At 43.2% G+C, this 17,302-nt stretch overlaps 1 protein-coding gene across 1 annotated transcript in view; it reads right to left on the reverse strand.

Moving 5' to 3' along the window:
• IARS (isoleucyl-tRNA synthetase) overlaps nucleotides 1–17,302 on the reverse strand; it is a 213,973-nt gene that overhangs the window by 21,501 nt on the left and 175,170 nt on the right. The window contains exons 31-32 of the mRNA XM_019537053.1: nucleotides 12,383–12,494; nucleotides 7,985–8,110 (exon numbers count right to left, since the gene is read on the reverse strand). Coding sequence (XP_019392598.1) covers nucleotides 7,985–8,110; nucleotides 12,383–12,494 — 238 coding nt within the window. The remainder of the gene's footprint in view (nucleotides 1–7,984; nucleotides 8,111–12,382; nucleotides 12,495–17,302) is intronic.

Below are 17,302 nucleotides of genomic sequence, written 5' to 3' on the forward strand. Positions count from 1 at the left end.
GGCTAGGGCCTGGAACCAGCATACAAAATTAGGAAACTGATGCAGTTGTGAAATAAGAATGTAAGTACAAATATATTTTAAATGTGAAGAAAGTAGTTGAATATATTGCACGTTTTCAAAAGTCTACCAAAATTCTCAAGGGATGGATTCTAGCTGCAAATGAAATGCTTGAAAGTCTAAATCTTCAAACACAATAATGCTCTATGCACTTCTACAAAAACTAGAAGATGCTCTTAAAAACAGCATGTTGTATGTTTACACAGCTGAATAGTAGGACTATGTGAAATTTTGCCAGCTATTTCATTCCGATGCTGTTTCGACTCATTTTGAGCTCAAAACAGTGAAATCCAAATGAAACACAGGTCTTTGAAAAAGTCTCAAAACGAAATGAGGGCAGTTGAAACATTTTGAAACATTTAGAGTTTTGAAGCTGGGCTTGCCTGCAGGAAAACAGAAAGTAAGGAGAGGGAGGGGGAAGGACTGCTAGGATATTGACTGTGTAGCTGGCCAATGACTGTGATCCTTCCCTGAGGTCCTTTCCAATCCCAGTGCTCTTGGGGAGGGATGGAAAAACAGCATAAAAGGCAGCATTGTTTGAACAGGGTTGCTTTCTGCCTCAGGATCAGTTACTGAGCTATCTTCCAGAACCTCAGCAGCTTTGTTAGACAACAAAGGCTACTGCCATTGATTTCGTACTTGCTAGCCTAGCAAGTGGGATTCAGCAATACCTTTTGCTTTCTTTCTATAGCCCTTTATTTTATTAAACAATAGCTTTGTTATCCGGCACCCATGAGGAATGTGAGGGTGCTGGATAACAAAATGTGCCAGTTAATTGAGAGGTCCAAACAGGTGTTTTTGCCTCTTCTGGCCGCCGCTTCTCCCGCTGCATCCAGAGCGTTGCTGCCCCTCCTGTGGCATCGCTGAACCACCTGCGGCATCACTGACCCTCCTGTGGGCCCTGAGGGACAGGGAGGGGGCCCATGTGCAGCCTGCTATGCCCCAGGCCATGGAGGTTCGGCAGCGCAGGCTGCTTTGCCCAGGGCTGTGGGGGCTCAGAGAAACCGGAAGTGCCACGGTGGGCACTCCTGGTTTCACTTTACCTTACAAGCTGGCATATCAGTTAACAGAACATGCCAGTTTATAAGGTGCTGGTTAACAGAGATTTTACTGTATTATATTCATTAGTTGATTCCTTTCAATTATTCCTCCCCCAAAATCCTCTTTTTGTTTAGTTTACTTTGATTCTTTTCATATCTGTGCTTTCTCTGACAGTGTGCATTTCATTCCAAGCACAGCATAATTATATTGCATATTATAATATAGAATTTGTATAGGAACACACATGTATACATTTATATTTTTATAGTATTTATTACATAAAGACAAACATACATACATTCCATAAATACACATACATATAATTATCTTAATATCTACATATGTTGCATAAATCAGATAGATAACATTACAGAAGAAGAGACAGATTTTCCAGCACACCAAGACAAAGACAAGACACTATGAAACAGGGAGGAGCAGAAGAGAGGGTAGAGGGAGAGGTATAAGTCCCCACCACAAACTGAGACTCAGCCTTTTTGCTATGACAAGCAGGCATGAAGCTTCTACCAGTACAGACAGCAAGGAGGGGGGAGTAGTGCCAGTGCCACTGCCTGTGCCTGAGTCTGTATCCTCTTCAAGAGCACCAGCCATAACCCCTGCCGCCACCACCATGACAACAAGCAGCAGCATGAGCATGACAGTTTCCTGAACCCCCATTTCACTTCCCATGCTGAGCCTTCCAGACCCAAATGAAGAACTGGATCTGGATCTGAGTGCCCTAGCAAGGGAAATTCTGGGGAAGGAGGGGGAACCACCTGAGTTTGTTCCATACTCCTCAAATTTCCCCTAGAGCCAGGTCTCCTTCCCCAGAAGACACTTCAGAGGAGGTTGAGGTACAAGTTGCAGAGGCTAGCACCTCAGCTGAGTCTGCTCCTCCTCTTGCTGTGCCTCTGCCTGCTGAGGAGGGGGAAAGTGCAGCAGCATCCACCCATGCATCCGCACCCCGGAAGCGAGTGGGTAGTGTGGTCTGGGATCATTTTGAGCTGGCAGATGATCCCACATATGCTATCTGCCTGCACTGCTAAGCCAAAACCAGCTGGGGCAAGGGAACAAAACACATGAGCACCACAAGGATGCTAATACATCTCCATAGCACCACCCCTTGTCCTTGCTCCAGGAGGAGCGTGCCAAAGGGAAGTCCCCCTCTCACTCCAAAGCCCCTGTCCCCCCAAAGCAGAGGCAGGCCAATGCAAAGTACCCATTTAATAGGTTGGCTTTTTTCTGGGCATCAGTTGTCAGATGTCCCATCTGGTTTAGCAGGGGTCCAATGTTGCCCTTGCTTTTCCTCCCGCTCGCCACATATCTGAAAAAGGACATTTTATTGTCCTTGATACTCAAAGGTAGTTGGAGTTCAGTTGCAGCCTTGGCTTTCCTGGTTTGCTCTCTGCAGGACCGGACCAGTGCAGAATATTCCTCCTTGGAGGTAAATCACATCCTCCATCCTTTGTAGGCCTTTCCTTTTAGCTTCAGGAGGTCTGCTAGATCCCTGGAGAGCCGGCAGGGGGGACTGCTGTGACTTCTTGCTGCCTTTCCTCCAAGATGAAATAGAATTAGCTTGTGCATTGAGGATAACTCCCTTGAGGAGCAACCACTTTTCCTGAACTCCCCTCCCCCTGGGGCCTCCCTGACATGCCTCCTGAGCAGGAAAATACATGGCGACACACCAAGCAACAACTGTGCATCAGAATGACCGCACACCAAAAAGCTATCAAAGACAAGAACAGAACACCACCTGTCTCCAACCTCTCAGGCCTGATCCTCAAAGGGAATTTACAAGCCACTTTTCACAGATGAGCCTATGAACTGCACTTCATCAACCTCCTAAGTACAGAAACTCATGGACTCAATATAAACACTGGAATTCTGACACACTACAACCTGTCGGACATCTGACTCTCCAGGTACCTCTCCACTTTTACCTGGGCTGCTACATCCTCCACCCCAGCCTGTCCCTCACCCCCTGATGCCTCCATTTCCATTTTCACTGACTGGCTTTCTTGCCTGCATTGCATGCCAGCCTCTGGCTCCATTACTATTCCTTCTATCCAGAAACAGCACACACACAAACTGCAGGTGCTTCCTCAGCCTGAAAAAGGATTTTTCAACCCGAAACCTTGCTACGATAAATTTCTGTAACTATTCAGTTGGTCTACTACAAGACACCAGATTAGATTGACCTAAAGAACCTTGTCTGCCAGTGCCATGTCCTTATACCAACACCCCTAGCACCTGTCCCTGGTCAGCTGACCACAACGATGCGAGGCCCTAAGCAAATCTAAGCCCCAAGGCTGGAGCTGGCAGGGAGATTTCTCTGGCAGCTGCTGGAGAAGAAGCTCCTGCAGGAAAGGAAAGAAGGGCTCTGTGATAGCTGCCCGAGATGCTGCCAGTGCTACAGTACTGCTTACTAAATTATCATCTGTTGTTATTTAAAGTGGTGGACTGGAATGAGGCTGTAGGGGAGGAGGAGACCTAATCGAGGCACACTACTGTGTTGTACAGAGACCCCAGCACACCTTAACACACACACACACACACACACACACACACACACACACACACACGTCATGAGTTTGGCTTGTCAGCAGTTTGAGGTGCAGTTTCCAGAAACCACTGCACCCATTTCCTTGAAACCTGGCAGGCTTCATGACCTCAGCAGGGACTACCATACTTGCAGTTTTCACCCTCCTGTGCCTACACACACACACACACACACACACACACACACACACACGAGTTTTGCTTTCAGGAATCTGAGGTGCAGTTTCACAGAAACCCCTGCACCTATCTCCTTGAAACTTGGCAGGCGTCATGCCCTCAGAAGGAGCTACCATCCCTGCTGTTTTCATTCAAATCTGCCAAAAAATGACAAAGTTATAGCCAGGCTCATGCTTCCCATGATAGCCGATGGGCAACATGTAAAAACAGAGGAACACTTTTGACAAAATGAAGTGGAGCAGCAGCTTCAAAACTAAAAACTCAGAACAAAATAGTGTCCCATCAAAATGGTGAAACAGAAGTCAAAACAAAATGGTGCTGTTTTGCACAGCCCTAATGAATAGGTAAGTGGGACAATATAAAAAAATCCATAAAATAGGTTTATAAAAAAAACCAACCAAAAACACACGAGCACTTATATACTTGTCTATAAAATAACTGTACAATAACAATAATCAGGTAAAGTGGAGCTGAACATAGTGAAGACTATAGTGTTGAAAGAAACAGAGGAAAGGATATTAAGTGACAAGATTTTTAAAGCTTTTTTCCCCAAACAATTGACATACTATTTTCCATAATTTCCTAAACTTCCATTGCACCTTTGAAACCGAAAGCTTCCTAAACCTAAGTCATGCTGTTGAGATGCTTTGATCCTGTGGCTTGTGCTGTTATTCAGAATCCCTTGGCATGCAATGGCTTGAAAAGCATGTCATAATCACAGTGCTGAAATAATGCACAAACAGGGAAAAGTTTATACATTTTATCCCTTGTTAATGGAAGAACTGAATAGTTTTAAACTATTATCCAAACCGAAAATTAAATGTTTCCAATCAGGAAGCATATGAACTTTATTACAGAAGTTGACTGACCTGGAAACCAATGAAAGAAACACAAGATCCTAGAAATGTGCTTTGACAAAGCCACAATTTCACCTATACCTATGCTATAACCATGAGTATTTCCTATGCTTCTGGGCTCTACTAGTTGCCACATGGGAGCAGGAGAGAACTTTCTGCCCCTCCTGCAGCTACATATGTCAGGGTTTTTCCCCCTACCTTCCTCAGAACCACTGCACCATTATCCATTGGTTGGCTGCAACTAAGATGGGCCAGTGCTTCTGCTGAGGTTTAAACCCAGAGGGTCTTGGCTCTAGGGTCTTGCCCCTCTGCTCAGGGTTAAACCAACTACCACAGTTAAGGTCAGGAAAGAATTTTACCCCATGGTCAGATTAGTATGGACTGTGGGGGGGGGGGTTGCCTTCCTCTGAAGTATGGAGCATGGTCATCTCTTGGATCTCTTGAGCATACTTTAACAACAATGCAGCAGCAGGATGTTGGGTGCCATGGTCCCCCTGCTTGACACCTGTGTCAGGTTAGAGTGTTATGTCTTGTGGCTTTAAATTAGGGTTGACTGTGTAGATTTGTTACTAAGTTAGACAATGGATTTGTACAGGGTGGTTTGGATGGGCATGCTCCTGCCTCAAGAAGGGAGTTGGACAAGATGGCCTATGGAGGTCTCTTCCAGGCTTACTCCTCTATGGTTCTTCTAACTCACTCAAGAATGACCCAGCAAAAAGAAAGGGAGTTGTCTTCTTCCCATACTGGATATTAGGACCCCTGCCCTATTCTTCATTCATTTCAGGTTTTCTAAACTGCTTCTAATTGCAATTTACTAAAGAACCAGATCTTCTGCTGAACTATTAACTCTACTGGGAACCTTCCAAGTTGAGATGCAATGGATTTTATAGCCTATTTGGCCGCTGAAAGGAAAGGAAACACTCTACCCTGCTGAGGTCAGTCTAATATTGACTTCCCAGCCCTAAAAGGCAACTGGCATGATGTCAACAATAAAGCCTCAAGGCTTGTTCCTACAGAGAAGGACTTATAAAAATCTCTCTTTAAGTATTCAAGAGCTAATAATGTTATACTAAACCTAGTCAGATGCCAAGAAATTTTTCACAAGAAAGGGAGTTATATATAATCTAAAAGGGAACAGGGATTTTCTTTTCCCTGCTGGCTCAGGTAAAAGTACACTCCCAATCCATTTGGTACAATTTTTTTTCCCCTTCACAATCAAATTTGTGTTAGTGATTGTAACTGAAACCAATACCCACTTTGATGGTTTAAGCAGAAAATTCTGAAGGGAAAACAACGTTCTTTCTACATAGCAGAAACATTCAGCTTGGTTCTATAGACAGTCCCATCTATTAACATGAAAATTAAGATAAAAAGGAGCATGCTTAATATCAGAGGTAACAGGGCAGCTCTGCATCTTGAGCAGCAGTGGCAATGGCCATGCTGCTAGTAATAGTGTCTGTGTTTGCACCCTCTGTTCTCCCCAAAGGTGATGCCCACAGCTGATGCCCTATGTGCCCCTTCTCCCAGCAGTTAGTCTCTGAACTGAGTTTTTCTATATTGAACAGTATATAATGTGGGCATAAATTCTTCTACCTTTAAAAGTGCTTTCTTTTCATGCTATGAAAAGAAAAGCAGAAGTGCACAGATAACAGTGACATACAACATACCTAAGCAAAGTTACTAATCTAAATGACATAATACACAGACATACTGGCTGCTTCCAGACATTGAAAAACAACAAACCTCAAAAACCTGGTGCTTTACTTTAATCTTGGTGCACCCCCCCACAGAGCCCAGTGCATGCCCAGAAGAAGCAGCACATCAGTAGCATCCAGCTTGCCCAACATCTGTATAGATCAGGGGCTTTAGTGAGGCTTTTTTGAAGCATTTAATCCAATACCTGATTTAATCAGCTTCAGATAAAAGTGACAAAAAGGCCCACTGAAGTGCTCAATCTATACAGACACTGAGGAGCTGGGTCAAAGTAATGCACTGCTTCTGGTAAAGCGCAAGTTTTGTTTGTTTGTTCTAATGTCTGCAAGCAGCCACTCTTCCACTTTTAATAGCTGCGTAGGAATTCCAGCCCAATTGTACACATATTCCATTCACTATGATTTAGGCTGTTATTACCTCCAGCTTCCTCCTCCCCTTAGTATTTTCTAATGTGAAGCTCAAGCTGCTTCATATTAAGTAAGCATTTTATAATAATTAACTTTTGTCAATTATCCTCTCTTGTATTCATGCTAGTTGAACTCTGAATTGCCTACCTCACCATGTCCATATTAATTTCAAATGCTGACCTTTTTTTTAAAGCTTTCAACATCAATGTTTCAACCTGACAGGTCTCTAAATAACACTGAATTAATATAAAAATATTTACCATTCCTGTTAATCAAACTTTTTAATCTGCTACAGATATTTTTTTTTTATTTGTTTCATTTATTCACTGACTGGCTTGATTACTATCTTGTATCTTGTTCTCAATTTGTGCTGCCAGCCAAATGATTGATACTTCATTCTAATATAAGAGAACGTGAAAAGTAAATCTTCTACAACAGAATCTTCATTTTAGGGAAAAGAAAATAAACTAGCTTGTTCGTTAAGGTTTCACTGTCACTAATACTAACTTTTCAGTGTTTTGTTTCTCTTGTATCTACCACTTTATTTCTGCATGATTGCTGAACTAAACGTGCTCTGTACATAATTTAAGTATGTAACTTAAGTACACTTCACATTTTGTTTTGTTAACAGAGCACAGATTCAAACTTACAAAAGGATTCTGGTCTGGAGATAGAGCCATTCTGCTATAAAATGTAAAAACATAAGCAGCAAAGAATCTGAGTACAAGAAAACTTAGTTTGCATTCAATTTAAGTTCTAACTTCATCTACTACTGTGTTTGCAAAATCACAGGTTAAATAATTATTTCATAGTACTTTCTCATGATACAATATAATATAATATTCAACTAATAAAATGCTTCCTGCAGTGGGTCAAATTTCACTCTAATAAAAACTCAAAAAGAGAAACAAATTGGAAAAGAAACAAAAGCATCATTTAGAAAAATCATTTAAAACCATGTAGAATTACTTTCAACCATTTTAAACAAGCTGTGAACATATTCTTAAATGCTCAATAAAAATCAAACCTTGAAAACTAGACATTTCTTAGGAGCTTTCTTGAAGATTCCACACACATACCAAGGTATGGGAATTCATAAATATACATATATACTTTTAAAATCAACAATCACTACTCTATGCACACCCTCAGCATCCATCCTCACTGGCATCTTACCTGTTTTTCCATTAAAAATGGTCAGTTTTGAATTTTTGAGATTGAAAATACAGGTCACAGCATCCACAAATTTGGTAAAATCCAGCATATTATCGCCCTTTGGATTTTCCAGCAGCAACATACCATCTGACAACAAAAAAGAATTAAAATGTAATTTTAAAAAATGTATGCATTTGGATTGCAACAAATCCAACAACAAATACTTTCAGAAGATGAGTTTTATGGAATGAAATATGAAAGTAGACGTATTGGCGGAGTACTTGTAGTGTAATTTATACTGATTTTTAAGTCAGGAGCACAAAATTATGTAATGGCAACAGATATACTACAAAAGTCATTAGGAGTAAAGTAAAAAGTTTTATAGGAGCTATATAAGGAGAAGTTACTGGCATTAAAGAAAAGAGGTAGAGTTGCCAGATATCTTCAGTTAAGAAGACAGCTGAGGCTTTATAGAGGAACTGTTAGGCTAGGGAAAGAAGTTACACATAAACTAGTTTAAGTTTTCAGAAACTGGTTTAAACCTGTAACAGAACATAAGTTCAGTGCATATAAAGCAGTTTCAAAATGGCCAAAGCCAGCTTGGGATAAACCTGGTTCAAAGTGGTATCAGACTTAACCGATGAGGTCAAACCATTTTATGGAACTTGTGTCCCAGACCCCTTCCTGGTTTAAGCTGAATCAGAGTCCCCCAGCATCCCAGTATGCTATGCAGACCTGGGCTGGGCTGTCTGTTCCACTCAAGCAGAGTTCACCCTTCTCTTCCCTAGCCAGAGCACTATCACTGCTGCAGCTGGCTGAGAAAGGGATGGGGTGTGAAACCCTGCAATTGAGTGTGCCGGGTCAGCCTGGCAGGAAAGCAGCAGCCCTTGGCAGGTGTCTGCAGCCCCCCACCCCGTCACTGCTCCAATAGCAGAAGCGGGGGCATGGCCAGACCTTGGTAGCTTAAGCGGGAGGCGGGGTTTATTCCCCCATTGCACGGGGGAGCACGGGCACCGACAGAGCAATAGGCTCCACTTGTGTACCATGGTGGCCAGACGTCAGTAGCCCAAAGGGGAAGGGGAGGTTTAATCTTTCCCATTGCGGGCAGCAGCGGCAGGGGCACCAACAAGGCATTAGACCTGTCCCATGCTGCACATCCCTTCAGGCAGGGTCCATGCTGCAGCACCTGGGCCAAGACCCCCCAGAAGAGCAGCCAGCAAGCCAAGGGGAGGGGTTCTGACCTGGCTGCGGTGGGTAGGGAGTGGGGAGCCTAAGAGCTACTTACGGAGCCTGACTCACCACTGCCTCCTGCTGTGGCAGCACAGCCTGGGCTGGAGTGCCTGATGGGGCAGGGGTCAGCACCTGCCACTTCCCACCTCCAGCCCCATTTGCAGATGGGCTGCAGCTGCAGCACGATACTCCGCCCCCTCCCGCTCCCAGTAGCGGGTGTGCCGGAGCGAACCATCAGTGTGGGCAGAGGTGAGGCACACGTTGTCTGCTGCCAGCTTGCGGCGGTACTGGGCACTTGAGGTGGGCTGCTGTGGGCCAGAGGCGTGGGCAGCAGCAGGAGGCGGCAATGGACTGCTACAGCCCTGTCTGCCCCAACCCAATGGCTCAGGGAGATAGGCAGTGACTGGCCCACAGCAGTCTACCCCTCCTTCTCCTAGTGGCAGTGGAGGGAACCATCATGGTGGGCGGAAGCAAGACACCTGTCACCCACTGCCTGCCTGCAGTGGCACCACGTGCTCCAAGAAGGCCGCTGTGAGCCAGTCGCTGCCTGTGCCCCTGGGCCATGGGGTCGGGCTGGACTGAGCTGTGCTCCTGGGCTGTTTCATTGCCTCCCTCCACTACTGGCCATTCTAAGCACTGCCTCAAGCAGGCGGCAGGTGACAGGTACTTCACCTCCCCCTGCCATGATGGTTCCCTTCATTGGGAGAGGGAGTGGGTAGGGAGCCATACTGAAGCTGCAGCCCACCTGTGAACTGCAGCCCCCACATGATGCTGAAGGTAGCGGATGCTGCCCTCTGCCCCCTGAGACCACCCTAATCCAAGCCAAGCTGCCACAGTGGGAGGTAGTGGTGAGAGTCAGGCTCCATAACTAGCCCTGGCTCCATCCCCCGCCCTGCAGTCAGGTCACATCCCCTCCCTGTGGCTGCCTGGAACCTCCTTGCAGGGACTCAGCCCAGGGCACGATGTTGGTGCCCCTGTAGGCCAGGGTTGGGGTTGAACCCCTCTCCAATCACTCAGGCCTGCCCACACTTTCCCTCGGCTTAGTTTCTCTCCAGCCAGACGATCACTCTAGGGCTTCCCGGGTTCCAACCTGAGCCACTGCAGACATGTACCTGCATTTCCAGAGTCACTTGCTTGCTGGTTCAATCTACTCAGGTTAGACTAACCTGCAAAGATTGAATCAATTCAGGCTCAGGCTTTTTACCGACCCTTAAAGCCCACTCCTCTCAAAAAAAAGTCTGTTGATAATTTGAGATTTGGACATGGGCAGAATGAAGGGTTAAACTTCCTAATTTTATGTCCCCTCCTCAATTTTGACACTAGGAAGTAAGTTTATAAAAATCCAATCAAGAGAGATAAGACTATTCAGGTTACTCACTTTGTCAGCTCGTTCTGGCACACTGACTCTGTGACAGTCAAGCAGAACTGATAAAACCCAGACAAGGAGCATTAAAGGGGCAATGAATAAGAGCTGCTTGAAGGGTGAAGTAAACAGAGGACAAGACAGAAGGCTCTGCAGGGAGGAAACAGCCAAATTCAGAAAGCTTAGACTGAAGTTTGCTGCTTAAAGTTAAAAGGAAATGAAAACCCAGGTGTGTGTAGCTACTATGCGACTGTATTAAGAAGTTTGAAATGCCACTTGCTAACAATGCAACACTAGCACCAACAATGAACAGAATATGAGTTTACAGTCCAGTACTAGTACCAGCAATGAACATTACATGAGATGAATGTCTTTTCTAAATATTCAGCAGTTATATGCTGATAATCTAAATTATACATTTTAGAATTAACATGGATGAGATGAATGAGAATTCACACATTAAAAACCTTCTATTTTCAAAAGACAAACTATGCATTAGTTAATATTTAGTTGGGAAGGTTCTGTGAAAAAAGAGCTAAGTTTAATTCCAGAAATAAATGATGGCTTAGAGTTTTCAAACAGATGGCAGAAGTTCCTCATTCTACTAAGCAAAAGGAAAAGTCTCGGCTGTTTTCAAGCTCATATTTGTATTACTAAATATAAACTAGAAATAGACCTCTCTCAAGAGGAACAGAGATTAAACTGTTTGAGAAAATACAAATTAACTGAATATCAATATTTTACAAAATAATCTGGGTGCTAACCAAATCATTACTGGTACCTGAATTAGCAGTTTAACTTACTAAATCGGTACACTTCTGAGTTTATTTCTGACAGTGTATTATTAATTAAGGAGTTTAAAAAGAACTGGTTAGTTACTCTAAATTAACTTTGTTTCTTTAAGATGTTGTGAATTTTACCATATGTACCAAGATTTTACCATATGTACCATTTTACCAAGATTGCATTCTTCTGAAAAGCTAAATTGGTTAGGGATTGTGCATATGCCCCCTTTGCCGGTACAACCCAAAGACACCTGGATCTAGCAACTAAAGCCAGAGCCTAAGGCTTACCTAAGCAAAATGAGTTACTCTGTATACTTCCATCTGGCTGATGCAAGTACTAAGACTGAAGTAGAACAGCCACCTTCCCTTTTAGGCTTTCATATACAAATGAGGCAGCAAGGCACATGCATAGCTCTAATGGACACTGCTAATCAAAAGAATTTGATCTTACAAGATGCATGCAACTGCTGTGGACTTTATAGTGACAAATATTTGATCACAAATTTAATTTTTAAAACTGATTACTACATATATTATTTGATAGTTGGTGGTGGCAAAGAGAAAAAAAAAACTGACACACATCCTTGATTTGCACCATATAGTGGTTTGTTTCAATTTAGGACCCAACCATACAATTCATTTATCAAGCAAACTGCTCATTTCTGACCAGTTTCTTTGGCTAGTCAAAAGTCATATGCACTATCCTGTGATAAAGTATTTTCCAGGTTGGATACCCACACTGCAAATTCTTCTAGCTAGGTCACTGCCTCTTCAGTAAAGCATAGTGTGCACTTTTGTATTACATGAACAAATTAAGATACTAAAGATAGAGGACAATATTTTCTCTCCCCGTCTGTTTCTTTAACTATCCATTTCATACTAATACCTTCATTTAGAACTATTATGCAAAGAGAAACAGCACCACTTACAAATATAACCTCTACATTCTTTACATCCATCAATCTATTTCTTAAATTTTTTTATTCAGGGACAAAACTGAAACATTAAATAATATATAATTAAAGCAACACTCATTCCTACCTTGCTCTGTACCATTAACGCAAATGTTGAGATTGACATATGCACATGCTGGACCCACGTGATGACACAAACCTCCTCTGACAAGTGTAATTTCTAGTTCCGATCCCTTCAGCTACAGAAACAAGAACATTACTTAAGTTTTGCTTTAAAAAAGATGCAAAACAAAACAAACATTTCTCCTAAAATAATTCCATTTAGACAATGTTATGGATCATTAATTAAACAGTAATTACAATGTAGAATTTACTCCTTGATTATATTCTTAATGTCTTCCCATCAAAGAATCTCAAAACATTTTATGAATCTGAATAAATTTACTATAAAAAGACCTGCCTGTTCAAACAGTATTTTATATGCCAGGAAACCTGAAGCACAGAAGGGTAAAAGACCTAATTTTCAGAAATGCTGAATGCCACAAATCCTACTTGGGTCTGGCCCCAAAATATTGTTAACCTGTTAATTATGTTTTAAAATAGTAACCTGGTCACACTTTCAGATAATTAATGATGCAACAAAATGGGAAACCAATCACAAAAATACTCCACACAATATGCACGACATTTTTGTGGCTCGCTTCCATGGCACCTTAAATAGCAGGGTCCGCCACCATGTACCCTGATACTAGTTGCACAGGAGCATTGGCTGATAGCACTCATGTTTCTTTTCAGGGTGCTGATTCACAGGGGTCTAATCAGCTAGGCTAGAATGCCAGGTGGTAAGACATCAGGGCCATGGGGACCCTGGAATCGAGGAGAGGTTCCCTGATCCCAGGGTCCCTGTGTACTGGGAACCTTTAAAAAACACGTAGGCAGCCCAGCTGCACACACAGTTAGTTATTGGACATCCCTAGTGCAAGGGAACCCTGGGATCAGGAACTTCTCCTGGATCTCAGGGTGTCAGGACCATAAAAACCATGTATACAGCGGGCTGCACATAAGGTTTTCTGATATCCTGGTGCATAAGGTTCTGGGACTGGTTCTGGTGCAGTCCTAGGGTAGAGACCCACAATCCACTGATTGCCAATCCTGGCCCTGGGATGATACTGGAGCCTCAAACTAGCTCCCATGAGGTCTTGGGGTTGCGACTGACAAAAATCGGCTGATTTTGGGTCCTTTGGAACGCCACCAAAATTTCAAACAGACTTTGGTGGACCTCTGGGACTACACTGGAATCAAATTAGTTTTGGTGTGGTCCTGGGGCCAACACTGACAAACCAGCTGATTTTCAGTCCAAGCCCTAGGACCTGGCTTTCAACTAGTCAGTGCAGGAGGAGCCTGGTATCATGCTCCCCCAGCACTGGCAAGCAGTAACAACATGATTGGGATCTGATTCCTTATCCCAAAATTACACGTCTTGTAATTACACATACATGTGTAGCATGGCAGGAAGTGCGATTCTTGGGACTGAGAATCAAATTTCATTGCACCATTAAAACGAACATGTGCCAGAGGTGTCAAAGACTACAAGCTTTCAAAACGTGTAACCATGAGTGAGTGATCTGCTCAAAACCGAACAAGCCTAACAGAACTGTAAAGCAAAGAAACAAGCAAAAATAACCCTCTCAGATCTCCCAAATCTCAAACCATGCCCCATTAAAAGAGAGAAAAGGGGAGAGAGGAGGAGTTGAGTTCAAGGAATTGAAAAAGCAGGAAAGTGTTTCTTGGGTATGCATCCTCTTAACGATTTTTGGGTATGCACTATTGCTTTCTGATCACAATGCAGGTCCTTCCAATTCTTAGTTTCTCTCTGGAGGTGGGTCTGTGAATACTGGGAAATCTGGGCTGCTGTTCCTTTTCCGTGTTGAAAATTCTGTAAAATTCTTCAACTTCACTATGGTGCAGGTTCTGGGTTTTGAAGCAAACACTAAACTTGTTATTTTACCCAGAATGACCACACGGTAAACAGAACACTAACCATCAATAAGTTTCTTTCCTATTGCCAGCAGAAAAGAGACTATTTCTTCTGTGACATATTACTTAATTTCCAAACAATCCATCTCTTTCCCCCATCCCAATCATCTTTCTTTTCTCTCCCTAAGACCAACTAATTTTCCCCACAAATCCCTCAACATTCCAAACATAAATTCTGGGTGTGGCTCAGGCCGAGACCCATAGACTTCATCTCTCAGTACATCCAGTAGCAAATGTTCTTTAGATATATACATACATATCCCACCAAACAACCTGTTTAAATATGCTATAACATCTCACAATGCAAATTTCAAAATGCGCATGTTATTGAATTCCTCTGAACAAAACTCAGATGGTAACAAGTAACACACTATTTTTATCACTCTCAGGTTTTATATTTTGTAACGTAGTTTCTCCCCAACCCAAAATTTGTTCAGGAACATGCATGACAAAAAGCATAATAAAAACTAGGAAGAAGAAATGTAATTAATATCTCATCACAGATGTAGAAATAACTTCATGATAGTGTATTTACTAGGTTGTTGAAGTAGGATGAGATCATACATATAAAGACTGAATAAAAAATGGCACTGATTATAAGCAAATTCTCCATACTCACGGTATGCTCTGACCATTTGAAACAATTCATCCTTGCAACAAGAGCAAGAGGCTCAGTCCCATGCTCTGCCTATAAGCATAGCTCTCCACAGTGAAGTGATTCAAAATAACCCAGTTTGAAGCCTATGCTACATTAATATTAATTTCCATGAAATTTAGCAAACATTATCTGCAGTGGGTGAATTTTTCAAGTCTTTATAAGAACTAATTAATGAGTCAATAGCTCAATGTCTAGTTGGGAGCAGATATCAACCGGGGTTCCACAGGGGACTGTCCTGGGTCTGGTATTATTCAAAACCTTCATTAAATGATTTGGACAATGGGATTGAGTGCATTAAAGTTTGTGGATGATACCAAGTTGGGTACATTTGGCGACACTTTGGAGGACAGGGCTCAGGTCCAGAACAACCTGAAAAATGGTTTCCAGTGTGTAGCATGGCACTAAGGTGCCTGCTACTTGAAAAGCAATAGTATGGGCTCAGGTGCTGGTTGCTAGGGGCCCCCAGGAGGAGCTAAGGGCCCACACCTGGTGAGTCAGCTGACCAGAAGGGGCAGAGCTGACTACTGTAAGACCCAGGCTGGAGGTTGTGAGTGCTCTCTCTCTCTGCTGGCCAATAGGAAAAAGGAGTACTGCCTGAAGGTGAGAAGGAGAATAAGGCCTGAATGTACCTGCTGCTAGTCACACGGGTGAGAGGTGGTGTGGTTTGGAGGATGTTTAGCCAGGAAGTTTAACTTTGTGTTAATGCCCAGGGGCTTGTGTTATTGTTTTGTTGCTGTTGTTATACCAGAGGATGGAGTGAGGCTAATAGGGGTTGGAGGCCTCATAGGGACTCCACAGTAGCATGGGGACCCCAGTGCCAGAGAGGGCACAACATTCAGGGGTGCACTGACCCCAGCCCTGAGAAGGGGAGCAGAGGATTGGAAGGGGACCAGGTAAAGCCGAGGCCGCCTGAGCCCTAAGGGAAGAAGCCCCAGAGCAGGCCGTTGTAAGACAAGCCAGAGGGCGCGGAAAGGGAAAATCAACCAAACAACGTCCGGTACATCTGCAAGGCTTGGGGTGTGGTACAAGCCCATAAGGTTGTGGTGCACCGAGTCACCCAAGATAGAACTAAGACTGGGATACATCAGGGCACTGTGTCAGAGAGGACTAAGGGCAGCCTCCCTTAAACTGTTAACACGAAAGACGTGGTGGGAGAGATGTGAGGGTACTTTTACTATCACATTGGCATGGTAGGGGGCGCTAGGGGAGTTCACGGCCACCCCTAGGACCCCGCGCAGTTACACTGTTAATCAGATGAAAAAATTCAGCAAGGACAAGGGCAAAGCCCTGCACTTGGGATGGAACAATTATATGCACAAATACAGACAAGGAATGACTGGCTACACTGTAGTACTGCAGAGAAGGACCTGGGAGGTTGCAGTAGACTATAAGCTAAATATGAAACAGTGAATTTGTGAAACTAAAGTTTGTGTGAGGTAACTTCCCTTTCCCCCACTTCCTTCCATCCCTCCCCGCCCCCAAACAAGCACATGCACACTCAGCAGTGCTTTGTGAAATACAAGGTATTAACAACTGTGACAGAAATGCAAAGGTTTGTTTTTGAAGGCATAGATAACAGCTTCTCTCAATTTATAAGAGGTTCTCACCCTCATCTTCCTACTGTGTACTCTAACTTTCAGAGTAGGAAACTTCACAAATGCTAGTGGATATCAGATTGGAGTTCAGCTTCATATTTTACTTTCCTACAAAAATTACCGCAACGGGAGTTTAAGTGTAAACTGCTGACAACGCAATGGGTATTAACCTATACCTAGTGCAAACCTTGCCTTCACTTTGGATTAGTTCTCTTTTGAATTAGGAAATATTCAGCTGAATTACAGGATGCAGTTCATTATACCTGTTGCATGGTAGAAACAGAAGAAAATAAATTTTAACACAACTAAAAGCTGATGTTTCTCTTACTGTTTCAACTTGCGTAAAAATGCAGCAACTGCTTGTGTCAATTTCAGTGGTGCCAACTCTCTTGATTTTTATCACTGGAATTGCCTCATGTTTTTCTTTGAGTTACAGATCTGAGTTACAGACCAATTATAAAAGAATCTCCACATTCACTACCTATTGCCCCTCACTAGTTTCCACTCTCTACAGTGGCAGACAGAAAACTTGAAAATATGACCTTTATGCTTCAAAACTGAAAGGCAAAGAGAGAACCCCACATGTTTATTATTTTTAAAGTCTTCACAATCCTTATTCTAACTTCAAAAATTATAAGCTGAGCCCTGAAAAGTCATGTATAACATATTTAACGATTTCTTTGCCTCTGTTTTCCTAAGTAGGGACCAGTTCAGCCACCTCCCTGCTGGGCCCCCCTCGGGCCCCGGGAGAGACACG

Source organism: Crocodylus porosus, unplaced genomic scaffold, assembly GCF_001723895.1.
Source record: "Crocodylus porosus isolate Cpor-Errol unplaced genomic scaffold, CroPor_comp1, whole genome shotgun sequence".
Classification (NCBI taxonomy): domain Eukaryota; kingdom Metazoa; phylum Chordata; order Crocodylia; family Crocodylidae; genus Crocodylus; species Crocodylus porosus.